The sequence below is a fragment of the Cajanus cajan genome, chromosome 5, assembly GCF_000230855.2.
Source record: "Cajanus cajan strain Asha chromosome 5, NIPB_CcT2T_4, whole genome shotgun sequence".
NCBI lineage: Eukaryota > Viridiplantae > Streptophyta > Magnoliopsida > Fabales > Fabaceae > Cajanus > Cajanus cajan.
Genome location: NC_138521.1, coordinates 59,850,003 through 59,869,270, shown reverse-complemented (window position 1 = coordinate 59,869,270; position 19,268 = coordinate 59,850,003). Strand labels below are relative to the sequence as shown.

Genomic DNA, 19,268 nt, shown 5'->3' with positions numbered 1-19,268 from the left:
GGTAAAAATATGTAAATACTTGGTTTGAATATCATTTTAGAAGCTCAAAATGAATATGTGTATTTTGACCCATCACACTAGCCATAACTTGTATTGAGCTCACAATTAACTTGACTCAAACTCACTCAATAAAATGTAGAGTTTGAATTTTAAATTTGAAGCATGGATTAAATTTGAACCTTTTTAGCCTAATCTAATATTGACTGGATTTGGGCTTAAGCCACAAAAAGGTTGTACATATCAAGTTTTCATTAGGTTTGTACCTAATTTTAAAAGCTCATGTTGAATGATGTTTTCTTCCTGATGAAATGTGTTGCTTGAACTTTAAATTTTGTGTTTAAATACTATTCGAGCCTTTTTAGCTTGACTCAATTGGGGCTTCAATCGAAGAAAAAAAAGCTTGCAAAAATAGGACTTTTATCGAGTTTGGATCACATTGTAGAATATTAAAATGAAAATTTTTTAGCCCAGCACATTATATACTGCGACTGACATTATGTTACAACCTCAAACGCATTTGATGAAATGTAGGCTATGTACTCTAAATTTTGAGAGCAAATAAAATATGAGTCTTTTTTTGTTTAATTTGGAATTTTTTCATCTAACATTGAAGCCGTAACTGATTCAGTCAAGACAAAATGCAAGATATACACTTTAAATTTTGAGCATGAATTAAAACTTGCCTTTTCTCAATACTTATCATTATTCGATACAGGCTTATTGATGAATTTTTTAGGCAAACACACTAAATCTTTGTAGTTATAAAAGGAGTACAAGTTGTCAAACCTTAAAAACTTTGTAGATATTTATAATTTTTGCTATCTTAGTAAAAGCTTGAAATAGAAAGATTAACAAATATTATAAACATGATGTTATTCATATTTCAATATTGAAATTATAAAAAGATAACAAATAAAGCAATTGTAAAATTAAAAGATAACAATATGCAAAGTTATTAAGATTGAGTTTCACCAATCTCACCTTCACTCCTAAGATCGCATACATATGATTTTTATTATCTAATCTTATTGAGTTCATTTATATAATTCCAAATCAATCTCTTACACTTAAAAATTCTAAGAAATTTAACTCAATAAACGATTCCTCTATTCATCTAGTTAGAAACCTTGCATTAAGTTTGAGAATTTGTTCAATTAACAACTTCAAATGTATTCCTAGTTTTTAGAGTCATTAGGTGATTTAGTTCAAAACAAGATTTGAAAAATGTTTTTCAACCAAAATTCAAATCAAAGATTAAAAATGAATGATCAAGTTATCCTAACATTAAAAATGGAATCAAAATCATTAACAATGAATAATAGAAAATCATACACACACACACATATATATAATCAAAAGAAGTGCATGAGAGTTTGATGGACTACATTCAATATCAACAAAAGAGAAAAGATCAACCAATCTTGATGAGGAAAGCTAATCCAAAATATATAGAATATGTAAAAAAAAAAAAAAAAATCCTAGAACCTCCGTTACTAGCTGATTCTTAAACTCCTTGTTTACTTTTTGATTTTTGCACATCTATGTGGTTATCCCCCTCTATTTTTCCCTCTAAGTCTTCTTTAGGTGCAACATAATAAAATCGAGTATGGAGGAGAGAGTAAATCGTTCAATCTTTTTTTAAATAACTGAACGATTTGGAAAATTTTTCATGGTGAAGGAACTCCATCAACTAAACCCTTAGGGAATTAAAATTCTGCAGCTATTGAAGTTAATATGCTAAACCATTTCTAAACAGTTGAGCAGTTTGACTCCTGCTTCAAATCTTACTCTTTTCCTTTAAATGACTTATTTTAAAAAGACTTAGTGTTTTTCCAAACACTTGAGTAGATTGATTTTTTTTTTGAAACTTTAGATCTTCATTAAATCTTACAAGACATAAAATAAAAGTTTAAGTAAAATTTTCATTTAACTCTTTATAAATTAATTAATTTACACAACTATTTTAAATTTTGTAATAGTTTAAAAGTAACGCACAATTTTTTTAAAACTAGTTAAATAAATGTCAAAAGAGTTAAATTATTTAAATAATATTGACACCTATCACTTATATAGAGAAAGAAAATACAATACCAAACTAAGTTTTTACCAAGCGGAGTCTCATTTTAAAATTACAAATTGAATGATTTTTTTTTTTAGCCTAATCAACTATATCCCACAACTTGCTTGACTGAAACCATCTCAATAAAATGTAGATATTGAATTTTAAATGTTGAACATAAATTAAAATTATGCTTATTTACTATTTAGCTCAACTTGGGTTTAGTTCGCAACCAAACATTTATTGGGCTCATGCCTTATTTTTAAAGTTTTGAAATGAATTTGGACTTTTTGGTTCGTAACTGGCAGTAAGTCTACTATTGGTCCAACTCTACCTCATTTGATGAACTTTAGGACTTTAGCTTTAATTTCGAGTTTAAATTAAATTTAGACCTTTTTAACATGATCCATCATGTTTGATCTAGGCCTAACCCTCAAAAGTTGGTAAATATCAAAAGTTACCAAACTTTGACTTTATTTTAGTAGGACAGTTGATAATTTGAAATTTTAAGTCTAATTGATATTTTTTTAGTTATAACTATTTAATAAATATTTTTAATCAAATATTCACTTAATTAAAAAATAGATAATAAAGTTAAAATAATGAAACATTAAATAAAAATATTTAATCCAAATTTATATCTATTAAATATGTTTTTTAATTATTCATACACGTTATCCGTAAACAATTAAAGATCATGAAATGATAGTATATTTTTAAAAATTTAAGAACTTTTTCAGCATAGATAAATAATGAATAATTTCAATCATATTCGCGATAGATAGTTAGATACAGATTTTTTAACGCAATCTTTTGAATAAGTTTTTTTTATTAGTATTTTTTTAATATAAATTCAGCGCTCACATAACATATCCTCAAGTGTAAAGTAAATTTTAAAGTGAGATATTTTTTAAAAATAATAATTTTATGATAAAATAATAAAAATGTTTCTGGACTTTGAAAAAAGTAATTATATTTATATATTCTTTCCATTTTTTATAGTTATTTTGACACTATTTTTTTATTATTTTTTTATTGTCACTTTTTTAAAATTAATGAGTTATTATTATTTTTTTATTTTTATTTTTAATAATTAATGTATGTTTACTAAATATTGTGTTTATTCATTTTTAATGTACTTATTTTTTCTCCAACCACCTAAAAGGTATAACAGAAAAATAAATAATAAATACTGTAAAAAACTAAAATATCAATATTTTTTTTTAATTCTTGTACATAAACCTTAAATGTTAAAAAAAATGAAAGGAGTATCTTTTAGAGATATACCTTTTAGAGTGAATTTTTTATAATATAAAAAATTACTTTTGAGTAGAAGTGGGTATCCAAATCGGTTTGGCTTGTTTAAGGTCTAGCTTACAAAATCTACATTTGAGTTGCAAAAATTCATAGATAAACGGATAAGTCCAATCCTCAAAATAAATGGATTTTTTTTCAAATCCATATCCAATGGCTAAAATTCATGGATTAATGGACCAGTTTGTATGTCTAAATAATGATTTTAGAAAAATATTTTTTATAAATAAAAAATGCATAAAGGTAAAAGAAAAAGTATTTTTTATTCTTATGATAAAATTCATCACATTAAAATTTATGAATATTTAGAATGGTCATAAATATTAAATATTGAAATGTAAGACTAAAAATATTAACAATACTTAGATAATATTATCAAAATTTCAATAATAAAAGTATTAAATGTCTTAAACATAATTTAAATGACAAATACACATTAACTAAACATAGTTTAAATATACAACAAAATATTAAAGTCTTAATGTACAAAAAATTAATTAGTAAAGTCTGCGGACGTGAGTATGTGAATTAAATCTACAAAGTTAAGGAACTTCACGAAATAAGTTCAAAAATTAAACATAGTTGTTCAAATTTGAAAATAAAAAAATATGTGAGGTTCACAAGTTTATGGAATGACTTGTGAACCAAATTCATCTATCCACCCTTACTTTTGAGTTATGAATTTTGAAAAAGTGAAGCTTTATAAAAATGAATAAAAATATCTTTTAATAAAAAGAATGTTTTAGAGATAAACTTTGAAAAAAATAATTATATTTGTATATCTTTTAAAGATAAGTCTTTTGTAGTGAATTTTTAATAATACAAAAGTGACTTTTAAGTAATAGACCTTGAAAAAATTATATAAACATTATTCCAAAATAATTTTTTTAAGAGGAACTCAAAGAAAGAGCCTTATTCTTATATGTATCACATCAACACACACATATGGAGGGGAAATTACTTACTTTAAGAGTAAGTCATAATATACTTATTTACTTAATAACTCATATATTTTAAGTTGAATTTTAGTAATATTCATCAATTTGAATTAATAAAATGAAACATTAAATAACTTTCAAATTTTTTTAAAAAAATTAGACTTGATATATATTAAAAACTTTTAATTTAATAGATGAATAACTAAAAATTAATATAAAAATAAAATTATTTAGTGAAATAAGTGTATTATAACTTAAAACAAAAACTTATATAAGTCGTTGATATAATTACAATCAATAAAACATTTTTTTTAAATAACTATAATATTGATAGGTATCTTATGTGAAAAATAGTAAATAATCACTTCTACTTATGTATTTCCCTCCTATTATCACATCTATTAAACCCACTTAGAACATCTCTAATATTTAGTTGTTTAAGTGAGTTTCTTAATTTTTATTTAGTGGACCCCATTATAATGTAAGATCTGGAAATTTTTACAAAATATTACATCAATAATAAATTTCTTATTTGAGTTCTTAATTTAACTACTGAACGTATAATTAATATATCTTTCCTATATTCCAGTACAATCTGTTTTTCATCAATTGTCATTCGATAGTAAAAAATCAGGCACCAAAATGCTTTTATCAGTTAAAACATTGTTGTTTAATATTTAAGAACTCCAATAAAATGAGGCACCAAAATGCTATTACGTATCTCCCTCCTATTATCACATATAATAAGCAATAAAATAGATAATGTTAAGAGAAGTGTGGATGAAAGTATGATTGCTCAAAATTCCCAGGCCATCGACCACTTTGGCAACTGCTAAACCGAAACCTTTCTTATACTTTAAGGCTTTGATTGGATTTGAAGGCTTTGATTGGATTTGAGGATGGAAAAGGGAGAGTAGAAAAGGAGGGATTTGAAGAGAAAGTGAGTGGAAAGTGAGGTTGATTGGATTAAGGGAAAGTGAGTGGAAAGTGTAGAGAAAGTTTGTGAAAATTTGTGAATGAATTGATTGATGTGATAGATAAAAATAGATTTTTTAATTAATAGTTGTGAAAGATTACTATTTTGCCCTTAGGTTAATTTTTTTTTATAATTATTATAATTAAAAGATAAATATATAAATTTTAACTAAAAAAATTATAAAAAATTAATTTAAAAATAAATTAATTTAAATATTTGCTTTAAATTTAATGATAGATAAAAAATAAAAATTTAAGAGATGAATATATAATTTACACTTTTACCCTTGGATTAAAAATGAGTATAATATTATTTATTGTAATTAATAATAATTACAATAAAATTATATTAATAGGGTTTATTTACTAAAAAAATAATAAATAATGATAAGAATAATAATAAATATTAGAAAAATAATAAGAATCATAATAAATAATAATGATACTAATTATAATAAATATTAATATTAATATTAATAAAAATAAAAACAATAATATTTATAATAATAAATAATAATAACAAAATATATTATGATAATTATATTTTGTAACATTATTTTATTAATGTTTATGAAAGTGTTATTATTATAATTTTATAAACATGTTTTACTTGATTTTTTTTATATTTCCACTTTTTGATGTTAATATTTAATATATAATACCTTAAATTAAATATAATTATTTAATATTAATATTTAATATATATATATAAATTAAATATTAATATTAAATAATTATATTTAATTTAAGGTATTATAAATTAAATATTAATATTATATATATATATATATATATACACGTACTAAAAACAAATTAATGTGCCTAGAACGGCCCGTTCCGAAAGTGGAACGACCGTTCTGGGGTTATAAAGTACTACGCAAAGGCCAAAAGTGAAACGGCCCGTTCTGCTTTCTTATTTTTCTCATAACATGCATTTTTGGAACGGGCCGTTCCGGGGCCGTTCCGATTTCCACTGGCAGCGAAAATACCCTGCATAATCGATTATACCTCACCCATAATCGATAATCGATTATGCAAGGCCATAATCGATTATGTGGCCAACCATAATTATGCCTCACCCATAATCGATTATGCAAGGCCATAATCGATTATGCTCATTCGTTGAACGTGAATCCTTTGCTGCATGGCACATGCATGGGAGGGGCATTTTCGGATTTTCACAAATCCTACGTGTCTTTCACCTCTTTTATTCCCTCTCGTGCGAGGAGAGCAACAGTGCTTCTCCTCGCTTTTCTTCGCCTTTCCATCGTTACAAATCGGTGGAAACAAACGCCAACTTTCCTCACCTTTCGTTACTCGTAAACAGTAAATCACCCAAAAACAAGCACTACGTAAATTCTGTTTGTTTGTTTCTCGTTTGTTTCTTGTTTCTTACTTCTTTCCCTAATGCACCCAAAAAAAACAGACACCTTTCTTCCGCCACGTGACATGCCGGGGAAGTTGTGAAGCTGATTAAATGATAACGTCTCAAAAATTGAAGGCTGCACCTGGATTGGCTGCACTCATTTTGGACACGGTCAATCCTCCGGTCATCATCAAGCGGTTGTCATTTGTTTGCTTAAATTTATGAAACCTGAAAAAGTAAAATCAACGGTGCAGATTTGACTTCTCTTCTATCCCTACTACAGTAATCCACATCAGAATTAAAGACAGTATTAAAGAGCGACGACACAAAACGCAACGTGGCAGCACGAGAGCCACTCATAATAAAATCCACCACCTAACTCCTCTATCATCTAAAAATCTATCCACATCAAATCAGCACCGTCAATCAAATCAATCCAACGGCCACAAACCCCCTCAAATCCCACCCCATATCCCATTCCCATGCATGTTAAAAAATCAAACCCCTCTCACCCACTGCCCACTGCCACACTCTCACACTCGCATATCACCATGAACTCCATTGCCTTCAAGTCCTTCGTCGGCCTCCGCCACTCCTCGCCGGAGGCGCCGCCCCTCGCCGCGCACCGGAGTCCCCGCGCTCCCCAGAGAAAGTTCAGGGTGGTGGCCGGGAAGTTCAGCCCCAAGCTCCCGGGGCGGAACCTCCGCGTGGCGGTGGTGGGCGGCGGCCCGGCGGGGGGAGCCGCGGCGGAGACGCTGGCGAAGGGCGGCGTGGAGACTTTCCTGATAGAGCGGAAGATGGACAACTGCAAGCCGTGCGGCGGCGCCATTCCGCTGTGCATGGTGGGGGAGTTCGACCTGCCGCTGGACATCATCGACCGGCGCGTGACGAAGATGAAGATGATATCGCCGTCGAACGTGGCGGTGGACATTGGGAGGACGCTGAAGCCGCACGAGTACATCGGCATGGTGCGGCGTGAGGTGCTGGACTCTTACCTGAGGGACCGCGCCAAGCAGAACGGTGCTAACGTCATCAACGGGTTGTTCTTGAAAATGGATATTCCTAAGGATAGTAACTCCCCCTACGTTCTTCATTACTCTAGCTACGATGTCAAAACCGGTGGGGTTGGCCAGAAGAGTACCTTGGAAGTTGATGCTGTCATTGGTGCTGACGGGGCTAACTCCCGAGTGGCCAAGTCTATTGATGCTGGAGACTATGACTATGCCATCGCTTTTCAGGTTTTCTTCTTCTTTAGCTTCTTATCATTCATGTCATGAATACTCGCTACTAATACTATGAATATGATTATCGAAAAATAAATAAATCAAGTTAAACACAGAGTTTTTAACATTAAACTAAGTCAATAAGTTGATTTCAACTTCCAGAGAAGTTCAATTCACGTAAAATGGTTTATAAACTTGTCAATTTAATTCGAACATTTTCAAATCAGTTTGAGAATCATTGTCAATTTGGCCTCTAATGTAATAGAAGCACACCAGAACAACTGATGACCAAGTAGTCTAGTAGATGCCAAAGTAACACGAGAGTAAATTGCTTCTGCCTTTTCGTATTGTCAAGAATCAAATTAGCTGGTGAAGAAATGTTTAGTAACTAATTAAATAGATGCTTTTACCTATTAATGCTCTCTGGGATGTATCAAATTTCTTCTGACATATGGTAATAGAAAATTCAGTGTATATGTGGGTTTGAGCTTTCTAAGTGAAGATTTTTTTAGGTGATTTGTTATGATTTTGGAAAGGTAACACCATCATGTGTGGTTTTGATTGCGTGGTTTCTCAGGAGAGGATAAAAATCCCAGATGAGAAGATGGTGTATTACGAGAATCTTGCTGAGATGTACGTGGGTGATGATGTTTCTCCAGATTTCTACGGGTGGGTGTTTCCAAAATGTGACCATGTGGCTGTTGGCACGGGCACTGTGACACACAAGGGTGACATCAAGAAGTTCCAACTAGCAACAAGGAAAAGAGCAGAGGACAAGATTCTGGGAGGCAAGATCATCCGGGTGGAGGCTCACCCTATCCCGGAACACCCTCGGCCGCGGCGGTTGTTGGGGAGAGTGGCGCTGGTGGGCGACGCAGCCGGCTATGTGACCAAATGCTCCGGAGAGGGGATCTACTTTGCAGCCAAGAGTGGGAGGATGTGTGCAGAGGCAATTGTGGAAGGCTCAGAGAATGGGAAAAGGATGGTGGAAGAAGGGGACTTGAGGAAGTACTTGGAGAAGTGGGACAAGACTTATTGGCCTACTTACAAGGTCTTGGATGTGCTTCAGAAGGTGTTTTATAGGTCCAACCCTGCCAGGGAAGCGTTTGTGGAGATGTGTGCTGATGATTATGTGCAGAAGATGACCTTTGATAGCTATTTGTACAAGACAGTTGTACCTGGCAACCCATTGGAGGATCTCAAATTGGCCATTAACACCATCGGGAGCTTAGTCAGGGCCAATGCCATAAGGAGGGAGATGAACAAACTCAATGTATGACAATACTCATTATCTGCCTCACTCTTAATATATTTATACTTCATTTTGCATTTTGTATTTTCCAGTGGACATGATCACCTTATAGTCAAGTAATAGCTATATCTGTGTAAGCAAAAGGATTGAATTTTCATGCAATCCCATACTGGTATTTGCACCTATTATCTACAATGTAACAATGGGATTGAAATCACCTTGAAATCACATGTCTTATAAATCCTATCACTTCCTATCTCAATTATAAGAGCCACAGAGTTTTTAGGCGGTGAGTGCACGATCTCCGAAGCTTCCTCCGGAAGAACGGTGACAGCCAAGTTTCTGTGGTGATTGAAATCCTCTTACACGAATTGAGGGACGATGAGGTGCTCGATGCTTGTGCAATGGTTGATTGAAATGCAAAAGTATACTTATGAGACACCCTTGCCATTGGTTTTATCGGTTAGAATTTGGTTCTTTCTCAAGTTGTGCTGTTAATGACTTACGTAGTGACTTAAGCTCTTCCAAATTGAAAATATACGTGTTAAATATGTTGCTATATACCTGTCAATTAACTTTCCAGTTCCCACCCATTTATATGTATGGATAACTCAATGGAAAATAGAAGGATTTAAAGAACCAATGCAGCGTGGATCAACAATTCAACACCAATTGGCTGATCCTGATTTTACAGAGGGTTGTGATTATCAAGCAATGTGAGGGAATTTGATTCCTCCACATTTCCATTTAAAAAAAAAGGATTGCAAGAAACTGATGGAAGGAAATTGATTTGAGGTTAAATTTAATGATATCCATGTCAATGATGTAATGAATGTTACAACTGCATGCGCTCAAAGTCTGCTTTATGAATTTTATATAATCAAGAATGGGTTTATACGAAAAAAAAAGAGTAGCCTTTACCTCTTGGTTGTATTCAAGGGTCGAAGTTGAAACGCTAGTACGTAATATTTCGAATATTTGGTACCATTAACCATGCAATGCAATTTTTTATTTTTTATTTTTATAAAGATGGTTGTACGATTGTCATTTTGTTTTCCCCCTAAACTAACTGTGTGTTTGGTTCCGCGTTAACAGCATCTGAATCGCGTAAAAAACGTGAAAATCAGAAGCAAATATTACTTGTTTCTCATCAAATTGACGTAATTTTGTTCGAAAACATAATTCAATACGCAAATCCAAACACACGCTAAAGATGACTTCTTTCTTTGCAGTTTTCTGTCCCCATCGACTGTTATTTGTGTTTCGGTGGTATTGTTTTGCAATGCAATTATAATAACTAATATAGTAAAATTTCAAACGGACAAGGTAGGAAGATGAAGTTGGATTGCAGCTTCAGAGATGATCAGGCATGTGGTTTGTTTACCTATTTTTGTTTTATTTTTTCAAAAAATTTCTTCCTATTACTTTTCATTTAGTTTGATAATTTCTATTATTTTTATTTATTTTGAAATACTGTGTACTAACTATACCACAAAAGTCAAGACAATGTTAAGTAAAGGATGCGAAATGCAAGGGTAAGATTTAACGCGGCTGCATACACAAGGCAGAATTCGAACCGCTGACTTTGCTTAAGCGTGGATCAATTCTTACCGCTGAACCACACGCTTGGAGTTATTTTTTTTATTTTTTTATTTTCATCTCTTTACTAACCCATTTATTTTTATCTTTCTTTATTTATTATTATATCAATTATTACATTTATATATTTTTTCTTTTATTTCTTATTTTTTTTTAAAAATAATTCCACTTTAGCATTACTGAACATGTTGAAAGACATTTTTCCTATTTCTTTATTCATGAGAACCAAAATTGGTTTATTAAAGAGTTTTATAACAAATCATGCACTTCAATCAAATGACTTAAGATATCTTAATATACTTACCTTTGTATACAACAACCAATAACTTAGAAATATTATTAAAGTAACACAATCAAAGGCTTCTTTAAAATAACTCTATACTATTAAGGAGTCTAGTTTAATTGATTAATTGAAATGAATAAATTATTGTAAACTCATATCAAATTCAATTGTGGCGACTATATTATTTATCATTTATTTCAAATTATTATTTTAAATATATTTTGTATAAATCTTGAGAAAATAGATAGCAAAAATATCAAAAAATTATTTAAATTGTAATATACATTAATGTTTTTTTTAATTATTTCCTATATCAACTGTGCATTATATATATATATATATATATATATATATATATATATATATATATATATATATATATATATATATAACTATAAATCTCTTGTTTGAGACATATAGAATTATTATATACGATAAAACTTCTTTTTTAAATATTTAATATTATTATATATCAAATATCAAATTTGAGAACTATTATTTAAGTCTAAAACATTTTTAGTGGCAATTGATTCACACATTCTATAATAATTTTTATATCAATATGTTATATATAAATAAATTATAATATCTAATTGTGCATTTAATAATTTAATGATTATTTTTAAAATAAGCTAACTAATAATGTAGTTTGATTAATTCATCATCTTTAAAGGTAAATGAATCTAGTCACTTTGTTGGTTCCATGACTTCTTGTTTTATTTGGTAGAATAAAAGAGAAAAAAATAAATACATGAGGTCCATATCTTTTTATTTTTATTTTTATTTTATATTCTTTTTATCACCCCTTTTAGAGGATTTGAGGGGAAGTTGCAATCGCTTATCATTGTTACTTGTGATATATTCACGTGAGTGCAAAGTGAGACCTATCTCTCGTCCATAATCGATTATGACGATTACATAATTAATTATAGAAGCTATATTTTGAGTTTCAAAGATTTTTAGATATTGTGAAAAATAATAATTAATTATAAAAGGTCTATACTCAATTATGGCAAACTTTCTTATATAGACTTATTTAATATAAAAAATTTAAATGAAAACTTAATTGTAAAGGGAGACATTTGTAAATTAATTTAGATCATCATTTTAACTTTTTTTTTTATATTTAATTTAATATAAATCAGTAAAAAAATTAATCTTTCTTCTATTTTTCTCTTACCAAATCTCTTTTCTAGTTTCCTCCTCTTACACAACCTAAAGATATCAATCAATTTTGGTGACAGAGATTACTTTGATAATACTGATGAATTTTTTTTGTTAATATTATAGTTAAAAATATAAATCTATTATCGAAAAATTTCTTTAAGAGGTATTATTAATCTAATCGTATTAGAATTATGATATTATTGTTATGCACAAAAAATCTTGAAATACGGAAAAAACTTTAAATAAATATCATAAATTCACTAGAACTATAGATTTGATATTTGTGTGTTTTTTTTTATATAGAGTTGCATACAAAGATATTATTTTACTTTTGATATGAGTCGATTCATTGAGAAAGTTATGTCTCATAATTATTAAAAAAAAATCTAATGGAATTGAAAATATAGTATTACTAATATTAAATGACCTATGAGTAGTGTAATAATGTTTTTTTTTTTTGGGAGTGTAGTAATAATGTTAAAAAGTAAAATTAAAAATAGTAAAATAAGAATGGTGATGAGAAAATGTGGCATGTGAGTGAAGAAGCATTTTAGGAGTAGATTCTTTTAAGCTTTTGCGTTTGGTGGGAGGAGTGGTATATTTATTCAGCATTCGGCTGCACTTAGCATTCGTCTCATCTCAAAGGCGGAGATTTCAAACCCAACTTCGCTTCTTTAAAACTCTCTTCATTCCTCCATTCCCAGGTACCTTCTCTCCCACCACCCCAGATCCCAATTCTAGGTTCTCATTCCAGATCTGTTTTTCTTCCATTTCCCGTTTTCTTTGTTTCATCTTAAATTTTCCATTTTTCACCCAAAATTATGCTCTCGCATGCGATTCCATTGCACCTTTCACATGCATCTTGCCCTATGTAGTTTCCAATCTATTTAATTGCTTCTGTTGAATAACCTATAGGGCATGCCGTAGCAAAATAAACCTTACAATTTCTTGTTTCTTTGCTGTTTTTTGTTTCTGCTCTCTGATAGATTTGTGTGTGTTAATGGAATAGAGCTGATGCCAAGTTTGTGTCACAGGTTAAGATGGCAGCGGCACCAGCAGTTACCTTCACAATTGGAAGCACCGGTTCCCTCGGCCAGAGAGGGGCCTCATTCCCTCAATCAAAGCCTCTTGGACTGAGATTCAACTCCCACAGTCATTTGAAGGCTTTCTGTGGCCTCAAGGCCATGTCATCTGTGAGATGTGACTCCGAATCATCGTTTTTTGGTAGCAAAACGGGTGCTGCTCTGCATGCATCTTTTGCATCCAAAGCTCAAAAGGAGAGTCAAAACTTCAACTACCGCTTCCAGCCTCAGGCTTCATACAAAGTTGCAGTTCTTGGTGCTGCTGGAGGGATAGGTCAGCCTCTGGCGCTTCTCATCAAGATGTCCCCTTTAGTTTCCGACCTGCATCTCTATGATATTGCAAATGTTAAGGGAGTTGCTGCTGATCTCAGTCACTGCAACACACCCTCTCAGGTCAGGGATTTCACCGGAGCTTCTGAGTTGGGGAATTGTTTGAAGGGTGTGGATGTTGTTGTCATTCCTGCTGGTGTTCCGAGGAAGCCCGGCATGACTCGTGACGACCTTTTCAACATCAATGCCGGCATAGTCAGGGACTTGGTTTCTGCTGTTGCAGATAATTGCCCTGGTGCTTTCATTCAAATTATCAGCAACCCTGTGAACTCTACTGTGCCTATTGCTGCAGAAGTTTTGAAACAGAAGGGTGTCTATGATCCTAAAAAGCTCTTTGGTGTTACCACACTGGATGTTGTGAGGGCAAACACGTTTGTTGCTCAGAGGAAGAACCTGAAGCTGATTGATGTCGATGTCCCTGTTGTTGGGGGACACGCTGGGATTACCATTCTTCCTCTGTTGTCGAAGACAAGGCCCTCGGCGAGTTTCACTGATGAAGAAATTGAGGAGTTAACTGTCAGGATTCAAAACGCTGGAACTGAAGTTGTTGAAGCAAAGGCGGGTGCAGGGTCTGCTACCTTGTCAATGGCGTATGCAGCAGCTCGATTCGTTGAATCGTCTCTTCGCGCGCTTGATGGAGATGGGGATGTGTATGAGTGCGCATATGTGCAATCAGATTTGACTGACCTTCCATACTTTGCTTCAAGGGTGAAGCTTGGAAGGAAAGGAGTCGAGGCTTTAATTCCATCTGACCTCCAAGGGTTAACTGATTATGAGCAGAAGGCTTTGGAAGCACTTAAGCCAGAACTCAAGGCCAGCATAGAGAAGGGGGTTGCTTTTGCTCAGAAGCAAGCTGTTGCTGCTTAACTTTCTTTTGTCAGCGGGTAGTTTCTTGGGTTATATTTTATTTGAGCATAAATACTAAGAGAATTTTGGTTGCGGATTTATTGTAGCATCTTTTCTGCTTCCAGAACTTAGGATTCAAACTTTTTACAGTATCAATTCTACTTAAATTACTAGTTTTGTTGGTAGAACGGAAGGGAGCTTCCATTTCTATTCTCTATACCGAGCTTAGGTTTTGATAAGAAATCTCCAAAGATATCACAATTATAATGTAGAATTGGAAAAATGTAAACGTTGCATTTTGAATAATATGGACATTGGACCAGTTTTTGGTTTTCTGTTGAATCTTTCTGGTTCTAGGCACGCTCTCATTTTCACTAGCAGATTTTAATCAACCATACTAGCGTGATTGAGCTTACAATACAGTTTTCGTCATCAATGCCACATCAATGTACCCTTTAGTAGATGGATGCAAATGATCTGTGCATAGAAAAATCTGTAGTTTATAAATAACTGCATGACGAGGTGTTTCAATTATACGACTCATGGATTGTAAATTGTATTTATAATCCTTTATTAATCAAATATTTTTTACGGTCAGGATCAATTAGACTCTCATAACATTATTACTCTATTCTCGTAGCCCCTATAGCCAAAATGACGAGAAGGATTTAAGAACATAAAATGGGGGAAAAATTGTCAGATGCTGTTTTCTGAATCAAATGCATAGAAAATTGACTTTATTGCCGTTCCTTTTATAAAATATTGACAACAAAAAATGATTATCGCTCAGAGGATTGATCGAGGGTTTCTCGAAAGATGATAACGGATTGGCAGATAAGGAATGCCAATCTCAAACAAAAATCCCTTCTGTCTAGGGGACAAACCTTCCTTGTCTCGTGGCAAATGATCCTTATCCTGTATTTTTGTACTAATCCAAAAATAGACCTCCTTCAATATAAGCAAAACCTCTCGGAAAGAAAAAACAAAAATATTCTCGGATAGCAGGTTTCATTTTGCTTCAGGTCACTGGTGTTTGGCAGGTGCCTGACACCGTGATCTGCAGGATCAACTTTGAATAATCTATCCACCGAACCTCAGACATATGCGAAGGTGCTGCTGGGGTGCCATGAAATAATAGTCTAAAATAAAAGCAATGGTTAGCTAACCTTCACCAACCCACTTGAAAGTTGAAATGCAGTTTAAAACCTCCATAGTAGTTTTACGTATGGCAGCATTCAATTAAGCCAAAATTTCAACAAAATTTTACGATAAACCAGCCGTAAAGTTAGCCATTCTCCGTTTGTAGTAGCCCTTGTCAATCATTCACTAACACTCGGTGCTCGATATGATACATCTATGACCATCCCATGATATCCCTACCAATAGTCGCTACATGAACAGTGCCCTCCCCTGAAGTGGTGAAACCGATTATGGTCCCTAAGAATTACATCACGGTTGTAAACCCCAGAAAAAAGTTTCAGAAAATTGTGGCAGTCAACACATATACGGAGATTATTGGCCACTCTCAGTGTTGTGCCAGGTGGTGTAGCAAGAACCCCAAAAGCAATGGCCAACTTTTCACTGTGGTGAGAGAGCACATACCCCTTTTCTTTGTCATCCATCTTATGTAACTCGGATGAAAGTTCAACAACATAACCAGCAATTTTCAGCTGCTTATTAATCTCATCCAGTGTCTCGTAAATTTCATGATTTCTCGAATGTGAAACGTCGTCCACAACAAACTCGTGTACTATTCCTTTCAATTCAATTGTGCTACAACCAGGTGTGGTTTGGATTGCTTTATCTTTCATCAATTTTCTCACCTCTGCTACCTTTTCCCAGTGTCCAGCAGAAGAATATATATTCAAAAGTAAAACATAATCCCCTGCTTCTTGAGCCTTCAACTCAATCAAATGTTCAATTACTCGTTCACCAAGTGTAACATGGCCATGAATTCTGCAAGCCCCAAGCAGGGTCCTCCATATTGTGGAATCTGGCTTCACCGCCATCGACATTATAAGATGATAAGCCTTGTGAGGCAAGCCAGCACGGCCCAAAAGATCAACCATGCAGCCATAGTGATGAACGTTGGGAGTTATTCCAAACTCTCTGCTCATACGGTCAAAAAATGACATTCCCTCATCAACCATTCCAGAATGACTGCAAGCAGAAAGGACACCCGTGAATGTCTGATCATCAGGCCGAATGCCAATTCTCAGCATCTCTTCAAAAGCTTCAATAGCTTCTCTCCCATATCCATTCTTCGCCAAACCAGAGATCATTGCACTCCATGAAACCACACTCTTATCGCCTGTCCCCTTAAACACTTCATAAGCCTTATCTAAACAACCACACCGCGAATACATAGATACAAGAGCATTAGATAAATTGAGAGCACCCCCATAACCACGTTCCACAATATAACCATGAATTCGTTCACCAAATTCCAAGGCATTCAAATGAGCGCAAGCCTGAAGAAGAAGCAAACAAGTAACATCATCAGGCTCACATTCATATCTCGAACTCTGCATAACATCAAACAAACTCAAAGCATCCCGAGTCCTATTATTTCGAATACAGCACGAGATCATGACGTTCCAAGCAACAGTGTCCCTCTGAGACATCTCATCAAACACCTTACACGCATCACGGCCCCTCTGGCACTGTGAATACAAGTCCATGAGAGCAGTGAGCAAAAGGGTATCAGATTGGTGCCCGTCTTTGAAGATGTTGCAATGAAGCTGAATCCCTCCAAGAAGATACAGAAACGTTATGCAAGACTTAACAGCAAAGGAAGAGGATAAAGGGTCTGCAGCAATGCCTCGTCTTCTCATGTCTCGGTATAAAAAAAGAGCCTTTTGCGGTGAATGACTGATGGAAGAGGCCCTGATCATGGTGTTGTAATGGGAAAGCAAAGGGTGGCTGAGTTGCTGAAAGAAGCGGTGGGAATAGGTGGCATCTTGCAAAGGACCAGAGAGAGCTACACGGGACAAGAAGTGAAGAGAAACAGTGGGGTGTTGAATGAGCTTTGTGCGTATAATGTGAGCGTGGATTTGGAACAAATGGGTCTTATGGCAAACGGATTTTATGGCAGAAATCAGCGGTTCTAAGGCCATAGGGTGAACCAATGCTGTAGCTTAGCTTCTTATTACATTTACATGGGAGTGGAAGACCTTACCCAAGCATTCTTTTTTTAATTATCTTTATTATTTTAAATTCATTATATTTCTTTTTCTTTAATTGTTTCTCACAAAATAATTAATGTTTAAAAAGGATAATACTAATCGTATGAGAGCTAATGTTATACATATTCGCCAATGTTAATTAGAAAGATAAATTAATTTCCATTCTATTATTTGTTGATTAAAAAAATTGTTAATTAATTAAAGTATTATAAGAAAAAAAGGGATAAGTAACAAAGTGACAAAAGTCTCGTAAATATAAAGAGAAAAGTAATATATTTGTAAATCTTTATTTTTAACATGTCATTAAATTGGATAAAAAAACGTGTCATTAAATTCTATTTCAAAAAATATTAGTTTTATGATAAGTTAATGATATCATTATAAGCCATTTTAATATAAAAAAACGTTATTATATCATTTATCACATCAATAAAATGTCATATTACAAGTTTTATGTTGGTATAATGTCATGTTATCATAATCATATAAAAAAATTGTTACATCGGTAATAATAACATGTAGAGGAATTAAAAATAAAACAGTTATAAGATTAAAAATAAGATAAAATATAGAAACAAAACTTATAAAAAAAAACCAAAAGAAAGTAACATTTATATGTATGAACAAACATTTAAATCTTAAATATAATGTATAACTAACATACACAATTGAACACCTTTTAAGCTCTGACTATCTTTGTTGTCATTACACATTATGGAACTTATTATCATAACTTTATGAATGTTTCATTTGATTGATTTCTAAATAAATATATTTTTTTTATAATTGTCGCATTGTTCGAATTTATAATTTCATCTATACTATTTTAACTTTCTATAACTTCATAAACATAATGAATAATGAATAAGTTTTTATTTTATATTAATTTTAAATATAATTTACACATTATATTTAAGTGTTACAAAAAAATTGTGCGTGTAAATATATCACTTTTTTTCCTCAATTTTTTTGTCCTTTATTTTTATTTTTTATTTTTTTATATTTTAACTCTTGAGAATATATTTCATTATTTTTTTTTTTAGTTTCTCTATTATAACAATGACAAAATATTATTTGTTGAGATAACAATTTTTTATTAGACATGTTATCGGTAATGTGATATTATAATGATGTGATATATATATATATATATATATATATATATATATAATATAATATAATTTTATATTAACGTGACACTTAATTATATCACTATGATGTTATCTTTTATTTCATGTCGACATCATGATGTAAAAAAAGTCTATAATTTTATAACAAAATTTGACAATAAAAGTTAAAATTAAAATTTTAGAATTTAAAAAGCTGAAAAATGAAATTGTGTCAAATTATATGGACAAAAAATATTTAGACCTATATATGCAACCATTTTGATATTATATGATAAAGTATAACATGTTTTCAATCCCTCAAAATATTTTAGAATGTTAATTTTAGTTCTTATAAGAACTTAATATATTTTTAATATTTATATTTATCAAAAAATAGTATATTTTTAATCTCTTAAATTTATTTATTTTTTATAAATAAAATAATTAAAAACATATTAAACTTATATAAAAACTAAAACTAATATTTTAAAATATTTTAAGAAATAAAAACATATTTTACCTCTTAACTATTTATTTAGT

General features: G+C 31.8%; 3 protein-coding genes across 4 annotated transcripts; 2 read left to right on the top strand and 1 right to left on the bottom strand.

Annotated features, from left to right (window-relative positions):
• Window positions 1–7,159: 7,159 nt before the first annotated feature.
• LOC109808821 (Pyridine nucleotide-disulfide oxidoreductase family protein) lies at window positions 7,160–9,389 on the top strand. Its single transcript, XM_020371972.3, has 2 exons — window positions 7,160–7,890; window positions 8,453–9,389. The coding sequence occupies exons 1-2, from the start codon at window positions 7,204–7,206 to the stop codon at window positions 9,152–9,154; spliced, it is 1,389 nt and encodes a 462-aa protein (XP_020227561.2). The 5' UTR covers window positions 7,160–7,203; the 3' UTR covers window positions 9,155–9,389.
• A 3,332-nt stretch (window positions 9,390–12,721) lies between these two features.
• Window positions 12,722–14,776, top strand: MDH (malate dehydrogenase). 2 transcript variants are annotated; one of them, XM_083075517.1, is made up of 2 exons: window positions 12,722–12,880; window positions 13,211–14,776. In XM_083075517.1, exon 2 carries the CDS (start codon window positions 13,217–13,219, stop codon window positions 14,453–14,455), a length of 1,239 nt encoding a protein of 412 aa, XP_082931643.1. In that variant the 5' UTR covers window positions 12,722–12,880; window positions 13,211–13,216; the 3' UTR covers window positions 14,456–14,776. The 2 variants fall into 2 exon arrangements, with proteins under 2 accessions (XP_082931643.1, XP_082931644.1); XM_083075518.1 differs by having other exon boundaries at window positions 12,764–12,917.
• A 364-nt stretch (window positions 14,777–15,140) lies between these two features.
• Window positions 15,141–17,650, bottom strand: LOC109808941 (Pentatricopeptide repeat (PPR) superfamily protein). Its single transcript, XM_020372143.3, has one exon. It carries the CDS (start codon window positions 17,548–17,550, stop codon window positions 15,811–15,813), a length of 1,740 nt encoding a protein of 579 aa, XP_020227732.1. The 5' UTR covers window positions 17,551–17,650; the 3' UTR covers window positions 15,141–15,810.
• Between the last annotated feature and the right edge of the window lie 1,618 nt (window positions 17,651–19,268).